The sequence below is a fragment of the Anopheles gambiae genome, chromosome 2 (genome assembly GCF_943734735.2).
Source record: "Anopheles gambiae chromosome 2, idAnoGambNW_F1_1, whole genome shotgun sequence".
Classification (NCBI taxonomy): domain Eukaryota; kingdom Metazoa; phylum Arthropoda; class Insecta; order Diptera; family Culicidae; genus Anopheles; species Anopheles gambiae.
This window is the reverse complement of record NC_064601.1, coordinates 113,573,206-113,586,563: the sequence shown is the minus strand read 5'-3', so window position 1 is coordinate 113,586,563 and position 13,358 is coordinate 113,573,206. Positions and strand designations below refer to the sequence as shown.

The 13,358-nt window shown below is 48.3% G+C and overlaps 3 protein-coding genes across 3 annotated transcripts; 1 reads left to right on the top strand and 2 right to left on the bottom strand.

Moving 5' to 3' along the window:
* The first annotated feature begins 248 nt into the window (after positions 1–248).
* Positions 249–2,257, top strand: LOC5666894 (uncharacterized). Its single transcript, XM_001687923.2, has 3 exons — positions 249–464; positions 540–1,829; positions 1,905–2,257. The coding sequence occupies exons 1-3, from the start codon at positions 417–419 to the stop codon at positions 2,112–2,114; spliced, it is 1,548 nt and encodes a 515-aa protein (XP_001687975.2). The 5' UTR covers positions 249–416; the 3' UTR covers positions 2,115–2,257.
* A 3,811-nt stretch (positions 2,258–6,068) lies between these two features.
* Positions 6,069–7,851, bottom strand: LOC133391010 (uncharacterized). The gene is made up of 3 exons (XM_061640548.1): positions 7,460–7,851; positions 6,736–7,394; positions 6,069–6,093 (listed from the first exon to the last, which is right to left on the bottom strand). Exons 1-3 carry the CDS (start codon positions 7,499–7,501, stop codon positions 6,069–6,071), a joined length of 726 nt encoding a protein of 241 aa, XP_061496532.1. The 5' UTR covers positions 7,502–7,851.
* An 867-nt stretch (positions 7,852–8,718) lies between these two features.
* Positions 8,719–10,529, bottom strand: LOC5666893 (uncharacterized). Its single transcript, XM_001687924.2, has 3 exons — positions 10,384–10,529; positions 9,072–10,319; positions 8,719–8,997 (listed from the first exon to the last, which is right to left on the bottom strand). Exons 1-3 carry the CDS (start codon positions 10,429–10,431, stop codon positions 8,794–8,796), a joined length of 1,500 nt encoding a protein of 499 aa, XP_001687976.2. The 5' UTR covers positions 10,432–10,529; the 3' UTR covers positions 8,719–8,793.
* Between the last annotated feature and the right edge of the window lie 2,829 nt (positions 10,530–13,358).

Genomic DNA, 13,358 nt, shown 5'->3' with positions numbered 1-13,358 from the left:
AATGGTCTGGCCCTTACTTCACATCACATCCACCGAAACTACGGCTCCAGGGCATCTTGTCGCCGAGGCGATTCGCATCGGACAGACGCGCGTGGAGCACTGGCAACAGTGGAAAAATCTGCACCGCAAAGTGTTCACCCGCCGGGCTCTCGACACTCTGCAGATCTGGTCTGGTGACTGTTTGCACAGCTGCCGCTGAAACCACCGATTGTACAGACATACACAACACCGCACTGTGTGCCGCTCTATTGCAGCTGGATCAGCAGCAGTAACCACGTACGCAGCACACACAGTCTACCCCTGTTGGGAACGGTGAAAGATTTCGTGCCCGATACCTCCGATTACCTTGGAAGTTCTAGTTGTAGTTGGTGGTGACATTGGACCACTCGTAGAAAAGCCGAAAGTGGTCCTTCGCAATGATGCGCCTACTGGTGTTTGTGCTGTGCGTGCAGAGTCTCTCGCAGGTAGATACCGCTCAACCTGAAAACTCCAACCCGCATTTACTGAAGCTTTGCCATCGCATTCCTCTCCTCCCGTAGCTCCTGCCGTCCGCTCACGCGAAGCCTGACTTTGGCATCAAGCTACCGATCAAGAGCAGTGGGAAGGTGTCCACTGCAGCACAGAAAGCGCAAACCGTACTGCTGGCGGCGGACGATAACACCCCGTACATGGTAGAAGCCAACTACAAGGGGCTGCAGGAGCTGGCCAACATTACGGTGCGCGTTGCCACCGACCTGGTGACGATCGGTAGCGACCTCGTCCCGAACGTGACCGCCCTGGTGTCGGACGTGTCCGGCAATATGTCCGACGCGTTCGCGACCATGTTTACGAACATCAACACTACCAAGGAAGCGATCAGCACCAAGCTACCGATAGCGATCGCGGACATTAAGGCCGTGTTCAAGACGCACTTCGCCAGCGAAGGGCTCGACTACATACCGAAACAGTTTAGCGACGGCTTCCGCCGCATCGTGCTCGGGCTGAACGACCTGACGGCGAAACTGCAAACCCTCCGGCTGGCACTGGACGCGGCCGGCACGCAAGCCGGCGGTGTGACCGAGCTGACCGAGGCGCTCGTGAAGCAGTACGTCAAGCCCGCATTCATTTACGAAGTCGTGTTCTCGATCAACCAGCTGAAGGCGTACCTGCCTGTTATTAAGTACACGATCGACAGCACGCTCGAGAACATTAACCTGGCCGATGACTATCTGCTGCTGGTGCAGAAAGCGTCGAACCAGTCGGCCGACGTGTCCGGGACGGTGTTGGCGTCCGTAAAGAACGTAACGGATGCGCTGGCGATCGATGTGAAAGCGGGAGTTGACAGTTACGCCCTCGAGTACAGTGGCGTCGCAGCCGACATCCAGAATCTGACGCACATAACTGCCGCGCCTGCATTCAGCAACGTTACCGGTGCGCTGTCCAGCTTCCGGGAAGTGTTCAACAAAACGCAAACTAAGCGCTACACAGCGATGGACGATCAGCTTCAGACGCTTCTCAATACCATCGCGAACGCTCTGTCCGCTGGCAATGCAACGACGAACGTGTCCTCCCCCCTGCTCGACAGTCTCATCCTGACCGTGATCGAGAATGGCAAGTATGCGCAGTTCTGTTTCAACAAGTACATGGGCCTGGTGTTCGGTTTCCTAACCTCGCTCTCGGACAACTCGGCGCTCTGTGTGGACAAGGAGATCACACGGCTGGAATATCTGCAGGACACGCTAGCCACAGTGAGGATTCTACTGCCGCCGGACTACGAAGACTTGTTCAATGAGCTGAGCATCTGCGACTCACTCACGACACCGGACAACCTGAACGAATGCGTTCAAGCGGTAGGTTAGGCCTTATTTCATAGCATCGTTTATTGACCGTTCGTTCCCTTCGAATCTTTCATCTTTCACCAACAGCTTTCCGGCTTCTACGCTGAGGTGGTGGCGAACTTTGACCTCAAGATGCAGTACCTGTTCGAGCTGATCGAAACGGAAGCGGCCGCAAGCGCGAATCGGTTCCTGATCTGCAACGAGCTGGCCAAGGTGAATCTGGTTGAGTTTACCGAAACGGATCTGATCAACAGCATCCGGGCCTGTGCCTTGACGGGCCCCACAGCGGACGACTAGCGCCTCACCCAATGAGATGAGCACCCCGACGGTACCCTTAGACAAGAGTTGGTTTTGGAAATAAAGCGGCACACGATATCAGACCGTTCACTATTTCTTCCGAATGTTGATAGTCATGGTGAAATATAAATTCTCAAATTAAACACGCTCTCTTTCTCTCTCTCTTGCTCTCCCGCATTGTATGACGAATTCCTAGCTCTCTGTGGTAGCAACGTTCGCAGCTCCCTCCTAACCTAACGATAACGGCAGAGCTATTCATCAGCTACTAGCAGCTAACTTCCATAATGATGCACTTTGGACATGAAAATGATCCAATCGGTTTAAAAATAAAAATCATTTATTTTAAGCCACAGCCGCCCCAGTGCGGTGCGCTATTTTCAGCGCGACCTGATGCGATTGCCGCGTGGTAGTAATGTGAGTAGGACGCTTCCGTCAACATGCTTCAGGCTACTTAGGAGTTCGTTGATTGCTGTGATTGATTCCGGCCTACCTTTGTCGTGGGATGTGTGTGTGTGTATGTGTGTATGGACACAGCAAAATTTTGTATCAAAATGGGAAAGAACGTCAGGTGCAAAATGTGCAACTTTCTTCGCGATTCCACACACGATCATCGCCCGATCGTGGTAAGAAAGCGTTGGTTGGTAAACAGATATGCCGAGGCCGGAGTATAAATAAACAAAATTGTCTAACCAGTGTGGAGACAGCATGAGCGCGATGAGAATCAGTCGGATGATTTTGCTACACTTTCATTCCTGTCGTTCCTTTCCTTGGTGTTTTGCGGGTTAGTGGTGCCGTGACCAGGATATGAAAGGTAAAAAGCCGTATTTCACTCAATAGTTGCATTATTTTATTTTGCTTTTTGATGTTTTGTTGCTCGGATATGAAATGTTGACCTATCCTGTCGATAAAATCATCTAAATTGCACATGAAAGTCTTGAAAATGCGATCCAGCTCATTTCCACTTGTCCAGTTTTCCTACAAACTGTACACAAATTCAATTCGATTGGTGATTGGTCACATCCAATCAACAGTTGGTTTCATCTTTATTACACACATCCGGTTGGTAAAGTTCACGCACGCACCGACAGACTCGCCCATCGAGTCGCATCCATTTAGTATTGCCAATCCAAGCCGACAGTTGCTCTGTGCGGTCGTGGTCGTGTTTTAAGAGCGTCTGTCTATCGAATAGCAAGTCGCGCTCAGCCGATACAACCGCAACGTTGCCACCGTCGAGTTGGTTTCGCCGAGGCCGACCGTTTATATGATTTACAGATTATTAATAGACAATCATTTGAAGCCGTCGTCGGCAGTGATCTGCCTTTCACCCCGGCAGCCTTTCACCGGCGGTCCCCGAATCCCCCCGATTTGGAAAAACGGTTCACCACGAGTCTTTACGAAACATCGACCCCATCCGGCGTCCCATCTCTCTTTCTCTCTCTATCTCACACACACACACCTTCTCGCTCTTCAAGATCGCTCCGGAAAAACACCCCACAAGCGCAGCACGCGGGAATCGGTCCCGCTATAAATACCCTCCCTCCGAGGCAGGTTCGACGGTCCGAAACCTCGTGTCTTCCGCAACGACAGCGGTTGGATTCCTCCTGGGAGGATGCCAGGCGGCCGATGCGTCGTCGCTAAAGGTGGCCCAGACCGGGCGACTATTATTAACGTTATTATGTTGGGAAATGTTTAAATTTAAAATATTATTTTCACCCAAACGTACGTAATCAGATACTGCCATTTCGTATCAAACCACCGTATACGAAGGGAAAATGAGATCTTTCCCCCCACTCTGGTTGTTTGTGTATTGGTAGGCTACTAAACGCATGATCGTGTGGATTAAACAGTGTCAAAAAATGGCAACGACACGGGATACACGGTGGAAGTAGTTGCACCATTTAGTGCACATCAGCAAGGTGGAAATGATTGGGACGACAGTCTCCCGAGCACCAGCCCGAGTTGGAGAGCAACACGTGAAAGATGAGTTAATTAAACGGTGAATTATTTTACGCTTGTGACTCTAACCGCTGGGTAACCTCGGCTCGTGCGACACTTGTGTACGATCAGCCGGCAAGAGGCGTTGATTTGGCATCGTTTCGTCTTGGGTGGGGATATATGTGTAACGAGGCCAAAAATTACCACCCTTACTGTTGCAATCAATCAACACCGACTGAGTGTGTGTGTGTGTGTGTGTGTGATGAGCTCCTTTTATGGCGTGAGCAAGTAACGGGAATGATTTGAACGTTGAAAGATAGAGAGTTTGCTTTGCTGAGAAAGAAATATCAAATTGTTGCACTCTTAGTTGGCACAACCTTGAATCTCTTTACCTGTCGTACAATTTGCTTCCCATTCTGGACCCGGTCAACAAAGCAGGAAGCAGGTAGAACAGCCGGTTGACGCACGAATGAACGCACCCCTTTAAGGCGCCACGTGCAATCGGTCCGCTGACAGGTGAGCAAGCGCAAACTGACTGACAGGTAGTCGCCGTAGCGCGAAACGATACACCGGCGATGCCATAACCTAATAAACGTCATCTCACCAACTGCCTATGCAACACGTTGCTGGAGGGATGGGATGGGAAGGGTGTTGCCTTGTGCGCCACCGCTCATCCGGACACAACCGGGAAAGCTTCTTCCCTTCCTTCTTCCTCCTGCCCAGGCAGAAGCGACAAACCAGTCAGGCATGATTTTAACTCAACATGACGTGACATTGATTAACGCGCACAAAACGCAGCAGCAAATCGGTCGGGATTGGCGAATGCGGCTTCTGTGGTACTCGTGTTTGAAGCGATTTCATAATCTGGGCGGGGTCTGCTGGTGAGATCATCTGATCATGATGAAATATGGGCGACTAACTCCACTTCAAATGAGAAGTTACTGTCGTGTTTGAAGAAACAGCATTTTTGCGTGCATCTTTTACTGCTTTTTATCTTTTTGGTTTAAACTTACGATAGGAAATGATTTTTTTGAGTGATCAATTTATGATAAATTTAATGATATTCTCTGTTTTTAACATTCAATCAGCTCAAAGAGTTTTTTGCCAACTTAAACAACGCTTATGTTATGATTATAGCCTACGAAATTCAAGCGTAAAGTTGTATAAAAACGCTTTTATTGAATATGTACATCCAAAAATCTCGAACAATTCTTCTAGATTAATCCACAAACTTTGTAAAAAGTTTAGGAAGAAGTGTGGCATCCAAAAAATTACGATTTAGAAGAATAGTGAAGAATATGAAATGTCATACCCAGTCCAACCCAAGCTAAATTTGTCGAACCACGACTGATTCAAGCTGATTATCGCAACCGAATGAATGAACAAAACAGAACCATTCTCACATGCATCACTTCGCACTGCAACTGACCTTCCTCTCTTGCCTCCCGGCTTCTTAACTAATGTGTGATCCATCGGTCACGTGTCGCTAGCGTTGATGGCCATCATCAGCACTCGCACACAGACTGCCCGCCCTCGGCAACAGTAGAAACGATAGGAACGGGAGTACAATTCGGTGTAAACATGATGATTTTTACGGGCCCCATTCAAGTGATGGGCTGCACGCGAAACCGGGCGACTATATATCGCGGGCTTCGTCATGATGCACCGGCTCATTAGTGTCAGTCAGCCGGTGACGCGGAGCAGCGCGACACTCACTGCAAACGTAAAACAACAGAAAGAGAGGCAGAGAGAACGGCACTCGGTAAGTAAAGCGTGGCTCATGAGTGCATCGGTGATAAATGAGCGAAAAGCTGCACACAAAAGCGCATCCAAGAACAACGAAAAATAACCACACGTGTGTAGTAGCGCTTGGCTTTGTTGTTTTTATTCCCCCCGTTCGCGTCGTTCGTTCGATTGCTACAATTAGTTTTAATTCGACGACATCAGCGATAATCGGTGGGACGCGTCTGTGGGAGGGAGACTGCTGCTGCTCAACAGGCAGGAAATTTCCATCCTCATTTACACGCCCGTTAGCTCGTCAGCGCTGCACGTGAGCATGCACAGCATGCGGCTCGTTACCCGTGTAAGGTGATAATTTCATTCGATTTTTCGGTTGCCCTGTCCGCTTTCGTTTTCCTTTGTTTCTTTCACCCAATGGCTTTCTTCACAGGAGCACCGCTTAGACCGAGGCGAGATGGTGTTCCTTTTCAAGGTTGATGCCTCAAGGTCACGCCTGTCGCACGTCCGATGGAGACGCATGGTTATTGCAGGTCGGCTCGAGGTTAAACGCTCCAGCGGGGCACGTGAGCTTTTAGCAGAGTTTATGGCATATGGCATAGGTGAATGAGCCGGGTTGGTAATTACACGCGACGCGCGCAGTCTCTTCTGCTGTAATGAAAAGTCACGACAACGATACGCGATACCGGGGCGCGTTAAAGAAACGAGAGCCAGCCAGTGGCACGAACGATTTCGCTCATCGTGAAATTACGCTGAGTTAATCTTTTCAGCTAATTTATTTCATTTTGACTTATTGTTGAGTTGATTCAATAATTTTGGAATAAAAAGGATTAAAAATGCTTACAACTAGGGAACCAAACGTTTATTTACTTCAATAAATTCTCTTCTTAAACTCGCCGCACGGTTCATCAATCTTTGACTAAATCTGCCGTTCAGTTTTGCAACCAACCGGCTCGTGTCGATGATAAACTGATCAGCTGTTTTCAACCTGTCACTCGTACTGTTAACTGTTTCCACAATCGATGGAAAGCAAACACTCACCGCCCTAATGCTGCGCGCTACGTCATTAACTACTTTTAAGCTCACAAACTTCCTTAGCTCTACATTCGACATGCTATTCGTCCCTGCTTCCCTAACTGCATTTAAGACACCATTTTGCAGTGACTTCAAAGCTTCACTCAAACTATCTAGCCCTCGTTGAACACAACCAAACCCATCCTTCAATCGATCAGGTACGTAGTGATCGATCTCGATTTCCAGCTTCTTCAAATCGCCAGGAAGTGTATGCGTTATGTAGCTCTGTGTTGTAGCGATCCCTTCCCAAATGGCGTTGAATAGTTCGCTCACATTGCCCGATGTGGCTTCAGCTAGTGCAAGTAAAGGCATCACGATCGACTGATCGACGCTCGCGGTAAAGTTAGCGATCATTGCCAGCTGTACCAACACCGTTTGATGTTTCGTGTAGTTCGAAGCAAGCGAGACGTTACCGAGGTGATTTGTGGCGGATTTCACCACCGCGCTTGTTTGGTTGGATGCAGAGATCACTTGTGCACTGCCGGCGACTGATACTGGAAGACCAAAATTTGGAACTGGACCTGCACGAGAGAGCTTCAATGAATGTTTTGATGAGTAAGAACCCTATTTGTGACATTACTTGAAAGTAGAACCCTTACCTTAATCAATAATAGTACTATTAATGAATAAAAAGCTGTCATTTTTGGAGAAAAAATCAATCACTTACTTTATTGTACGATATTCTTTAGCTGTGTGAGAAGCGTTCTTATGAAAACTGTTTCGCAGACGCGATGCTACCGTCAGATACAGTAACAGCTGTTAAAACATGTGTACTTAGAAGCATGTGTGTGACTCAGTCTGTTTGCAAAATTGAGACGAAAAATAATCAATGTAATGTTTTCGGGGAGGAATTCGAACAACTACTTCAGTTCTAAAGACACTAAACTACATCGATTTAAGGTCAAACACTTTACTAACAACGAATGAATCTTCAAGCGAACCTCCAATTAAACCAACATATCAGCCATGTTGACGACCTTCTCTTTTGCCACTTTATGTAGTGACATTTCCTGACCCGAGCAAGCATTGCCACTTTCGGGTGCAGTAGTGTCCCCCCTTGAAAGGAAGCGCAGTAAAAACCACCATTCAAGCGCACTCGGAAGCTCAGACCACTCTAGGCTGTGACTGTTGGGAATCTTCCGATCGCTGTACGCAGTGCACGTCAAGTGACTGGTCAAGGTCAAGATGCTTTGTCGCGTTTACGACTCAACCCATTTGGGTTGCTGCATTCGGGCTCATTCCAAAACCCTCCTCCCCGAGCACAGTAACACCGCTCGATGTAACCCAATCCGCCGATCGGTGGTCTTTCCGTCGCACATAAAAATCCGTTTCGAATGAAGATTGATTACCCCGCATGCCCGATGGACGGCCGAGGGCTCGATTACACACTCTGTCTGTCACCTCAGTTTGGTTTCTTATTTGTTTTGAGCGGCTGTTTTGGCCTGTTAGGCTCCAAGCCAAACGTTTTTATGTAAACAATACGGTGCAGCGTTTGTTTCTCTGCGTTTGTTTTGTCGGCGACTATGTGGTTTTGACCCCCGGGAGAGCGGAACGGTTGCGGAACACAAAAAAGTCTTCGCAAATGTTGCGAAATAATTGACACATTGTAAATTCCGTTTAAACTTTACAGTGATTGAATGAAATCAATTTTTCAGATCGAAGAAGTGCAACAAACTGTTTCTAAGCCCATTACACTTCTTGAATGAAGCCTTGGATTAGCCTCGAAATTGTTGAAATTCGAGAATGTCTACAACAAGCTCGACAAAAGTTTGGATTGACAACGTCTAGGATAGAATTGTTGATTGCCTTGGCTTCATTTGACTTCTAGCATTAGACAACCACAGCACAGAAAGGTACAGTTCCAGATGTTATTACTTTTATTAAACAGCTTTCTTCATACAATGAGGACCATCCCACATCATGCGTGTTATAACTATGCCACTGGACCCACCATCGAGCACTTCCGAATCTGAGCGTTCAGGTCGGTCGAGGATCCATCCACCAGCTTAAACTGTAGCACCTTCACGCACGCCGCCAGACGGTGTTTGCTTGCATCCGCTTCCGCCGATCCCGTACTGTACAGGTTGTTGAATTTGGTTCGGAAACTTTTCGCCACACTGGTGTAAAAACCAACCACCTGAAATAAAGACATTAATGGACATTAAAATTCAACTCCAGCCCGCACTCACTCGCTCTCGCTCTCTCACTAACCGTCGTAACACACGCCGCACGTCGGTTCGCGTTTGGCAGCAGATTACATTCGCCCAGCTCGGTGGGCAGATCTTTCAGATCGAACAGCAGCAGCCTGGCGTGCTCCTGCAGTGCGTAACTAAGCTGATGCAGCCGCAACGTCTCTCGGCTAATGCAGCCTTCCACCCCGAGCAGTCCGGTGTCGGTCAGTCCGAGCAGCAGCTCGGAGAATTTGTAGAAACAGAAGCGCCCGTACGGACTGCTAGAGATTAGGGTGGTGACCAGTGTCGCGACTACCTCCGCATTGTCTACCATCGGCGTGCTTTCGTCCGGTTGCAGTGCGAGTCGCAGTTTCTCCGCAATGTCCGCTAGGGAGGCATCGAACGATGCATCAATGGTGCCGAGTTGCATCAGCACAGCGTTGTAGGAGCTCATCAGTTGGCTCACCTGTCCGTATGCCATCAGCGTGGTAAGGTTGGCAAACTGCGGTAGCTTGGCGGATACCTTCCCGTATTCAGCAGTTATTGTGGCAATGCTGGTAGCTACTGCCCTGGATACCATGCCGGTAGTGGCCCGCACTAGATCGACGTACTGGTTCGGATCCTGTACTTGCTTCGTGTCTTCCGACAGCCGCACAATGAACCGATCGGCTAACGCGATGTTCTCGACCACGGTCGTCAGTGTGTACGTCACCGCGGGCAGGTAAGCCCTAAGTGTACGGACGGCGTACACCACCCGATAGACAAGCTTGGGTCGGACGGATTTTGGAGGACACTCCCCTTGGCTGCCTCCACTAAGCACTGCTGTAACGGCACTCTTTAGGGTCTCCAACGCCAGGCCCAGCTCCTGCAGCCCAAGCACGACACGCCCAAATACGTCCTCCAGCTTCGAGGGAAGAAAGCCATTCAGTTTCATCTCAATAGTGGTGCTTATTGCCACGAGTCGCACTGATACGAATTTTTGCAGGGTGGTAATGTTTTTGAGCACTTCGTCAAACAGCTGCACGTCTTGTGAGTCTCGCGAGGGCGCAAGCGATTCGAGTGGAGTAAGCACATTGTACAGCAGGCGGGAGGCAGTTTCTCCTACTTCCTGCGTTAGCTTGAGCAGCGCGGACAGCCCCGGATAGGTGGAGTTGAGATTGATGTACAGATTCGCATTGATATCGGCTACGACCAGCTGCGTATCATCGATGGCTCCGGCCACACGCACCGTCCCGATGAGGGTACTGTTGAGGGCGAAATCAGGACGCGGTTCACCTGACACAAAGCACTGTAGAAGGATAATGTTTAAAGTAGGCACCTAAGATACAGCAAAAGAAATCGTTTTATTTTACCAGCAGCAGGCAGAACACGCCCAGCGATGACAACCAAGTTCCAGGCATCGTTGAAAGCGTTCGTTGACGTGCTGTATGACAGTCTGGCAGGCGCCGTCATCGTCCTCACTTTTATAATAGTTTTCCCCCCAGATTGGGCCATTGTCGATTGCTGGGGCAGAGAGAGCAGAGGAAAACAATCTGTACAGAAGTAAGCAGCAGCTATGCAAACGACTTAGAAACTTAGAAACGTGCCACATAAATGCATCTGCAGCTTTGAGCAAACAAAACGCAAAGCTCTACTTTGGCCCTTTGAGGTGTATACAGACGGGCACGGGCCGAGTTGTATGATTGCCACACTGTTGAATTAGTTCGTTCGCCCTTATGCAATGCCGTTTGTGACCCTATTTAGCAGACTCTTTGGGCCTCTTTGGAGAGCAATCTTTATGTTTGTAGTTAGTTGAACCTCTTGGATAACGATAACATTATTAGAAATACTCTTAAAAATTGCCCTTTTTCTCATCTATGTGGTGCTTAATGTGCTCTTTTCTGCTTAGGTATATCCCAAGAATTCTACAAGATCCTCCCTACAAAATTTCACCTTTTGACGCTCATAATCCTGCTCAGTTTAATCTAAACGCTCAGTTCAAGTAACCAATTCTTCTGTAGCACATTCCAAGAAACTCCCTTTGCAACAGCACAGAGATCAATACGAAAGGTCAGGTCTCCGTCAAGCGACAGCTTCCACGGTTACACACTTCTTGCAAAAAACACTCGCTCGGTTTCAACTTTCCCCATCGTGATTCAACATGCAATTTTGATCGACTACAAGACAAACTTCCAAAGCGTCCACAAACCCTGAACTCACCCCGCCGCTACCAACTCACCACCGAACCATCGAAAGAGGTCGAAACTTTGGGCTATACGTCCCTCTTTCTTGCCCGTCCGTGCATTAAATTGGCGAAAAAAAACACGGATGATGGGCTGACCTACCAGCTCCCGTATCGCTGGCCATCGAATTCCCATCAGACGACACAGCTCATCACAACCGGGCGAACCGAGTTGCTTGCTGGGTGGTCCGCTATCGATTATTTATTTATGCTTCATCTTTTGCAAAGCATAACAGTCGCAGATGCGGTCGTGTTTTTTTTCTTATTTGTTTCTGCCCAGCTTTCTTTATCACCTTCGCTAATTTCCTCCACACACCATTATTAACCTCGTTTTTCTTCGTTATCTTTTAGCCCCGTCCGTCCCTGTGGAGTGGAGTGGTTCAGGGCACACATGCTTTGGCTTTGGCTTTATCTCGATACTCCACGCGTGTTGCATATCTGCGGCTGTTGCTTCTTGGGACGCTCTTTCGTTTGATGTTTGGACGGCGTTTTGAAGCTTGTTTGCGTCTCGTTTCGAGTGAGCAAGGCACACATCAAATGAGCCTGCGACTGATGTCTGTAATTAATACGTGGAAGAATTGTGATGACTTGAAAGCCTTAAAGGGCCTTTTCTATGCGTAAAGATAAACCTTTTGAAATAATTGAAATAATTCCTCACTACAGGTAGATTCAAATTGTGGACAGTACTCAAACTCTTCGTTACTTATCGCTCAATTTCAACTTCTCCAAAATCGCATTTAGGGAATCAATTTCAATTTTCACCTACACAACTCCGAGCAATGCACACTCTACATGGTATGGCTTAACGATTGCAAAGGGTTTGGGTCGATCCAGACAAACAATGGCTTCTATCTCGCGCACAGACATGCACAGACACCGTGCAGCAAGTGCCACACATTATCGTCTGTTTTTTTTAAGGGCTTTCAAACTTCTACCTACGATATAGCATACACAAACATATAAAAGATTGAGAGAGAGAGAGAGAGAGAGAGAGAGAGAGAGAGAGAGAGAGAGAGAGAGAGAGAGAGAGAGAGAGAGAGAGGGGGGAAGAGAGAGAAGGAGCGACAAAAAGCTAGAAATCAAATCGATGGAAAAACGGTACAAAAGCACATCACACTGTGAAATCATTTGCGAATAAATGCTGACCATGATTCTGATTTGCTAATAAATTAATCTTATAAAAGGACTAAGCTTGTTGTTTGATTGAACTTCTTTAGAAGAAAAAAGTATGTGAACTTCAAATCAATCAAAAATATTTTAAATAAAAAATGCTTTCTTCCCGATAATGCCCTGCAGTTCGCTGAATGTTTTAAAGCATTCCACCAAGCAAACCACGGCGAAACGATGCAAAGTCTGAAACTTTGACCGTGTCCACCACCAGTGCAAACAGTGCAGACAAAGCAGTCTGGAACTGCAACACGAATGCAGCAGCAGGGAAGGAACGTTTCTGACGCAAAAAAATGGTTCCACACTGCCACACTGAAAATAAAGCCACTGCATCGTTTACTGCTCCTTTTGGCGCACACAAGCGCACGACACTACAACCATCCAACCCCCATTCCCTTTCACACATGTCTTCATGTCGTTGAACGGAAGCTCTCGCCCCCGCCTGTAAATCAACCCCATGGCGAATGCAACAGCTCTCCCAGCTCCGGCTCGAATTCCAATCTGGATGCACTTTGCATCCTGCAGGCAACGTGACCGGCTAAGCAGGTTAAAGATGAATGCCGCTTCAAACCGGGCCTGCAGGAAGGGGGTGTGCAGTGAAAGGGTTCGCCCTAACCTACCCACGGTTACGGCTGAAGCGAAAGTTCTGGCAGTCGAATGGGAGAAGCGCATGGAAGGCAAACAGTTCCAATACTCCCAGACACAGCGCTCGCCTCGGTGTTCGGATGTTGTAGCGCCAGGTTCGTCTGAAAGTTCGTCCTGCTTGCGGAACGCTTCTCGCGTTGGGATTGTCAGCCAAACCACCAACCAGCAAACCCGCAAGGGATGGGAAGGAAAAGGGGGGAAATGAAACTTACCGTGCAGTGTATGTAAGTGTACGGTAGCCGCTGTGATCGTGAGGAGCGGTTGCAATGGCGCTGGGGAATGTGGGAGAGCGAG

What these genes read in the sequence shown, in the direction of transcription:
- LOC5666894 (XM_001687923.2), top strand. Translation starts at nt 417, where the DNA reads ATGATGCGCCTACTGGTGTTTGTGCTGTGCGTGCAGAGTCTCTCGCAG. An exon ending in GCGTGCAGAGTCTCTCGCAG is followed by an intron (nt 465 to 539) that starts GTAGATACCGCT and finishes CTCCTCCCGTAG; the next exon opens with CTCCTGCCGTCCGCTCACGC. An exon ending in TGAACGAATGCGTTCAAGCG is followed by an intron (nt 1,830 to 1,904) that starts GTAGGTTAGGCC and finishes TTTCACCAACAG; the next exon opens with CTTTCCGGCTTCTACGCTGA.
- LOC133391010 (XM_061640548.1), bottom strand. Translation starts at nt 7,501, where the DNA reads ATGACAGCTTTTTATTCATTAATAGTACTATTATTGATTAAG. An exon ending in TAGTACTATTATTGATTAAG is followed by an intron (nt 7,395 to 7,459) that starts GTAAGGGTTCTA and finishes CATTCATTGAAG; the next exon opens with CTCTCTCGTGCAGGTCCAGT. An exon ending in TTTATCATCGACACGAGCCG is followed by an intron (nt 6,094 to 6,735) that starts GTTGGTTGCAAA and finishes GCTCACGTGCAG; the next exon opens with CGCTGACGAGCTAACGGGCG.
- LOC5666893 (XM_001687924.2), bottom strand. Translation starts at nt 10,431, where the DNA reads ATGCCTGGAACTTGGTTGTCATCGCTGGGCGTGTTCTGCCTGCTGCTG. An exon ending in GCGTGTTCTGCCTGCTGCTG is followed by an intron (nt 10,320 to 10,383) that starts GTAAAATAAAAC and finishes ATCCTTCTACAG; the next exon opens with TGCTTTGTGTCAGGTGAACC. An exon ending in GTGCGGCGTGTGTTACGACG is followed by an intron (nt 8,998 to 9,071) that starts GTTAGTGAGAGA and finishes TCTTTATTTCAG; the next exon opens with GTGGTTGGTTTTTACACCAG.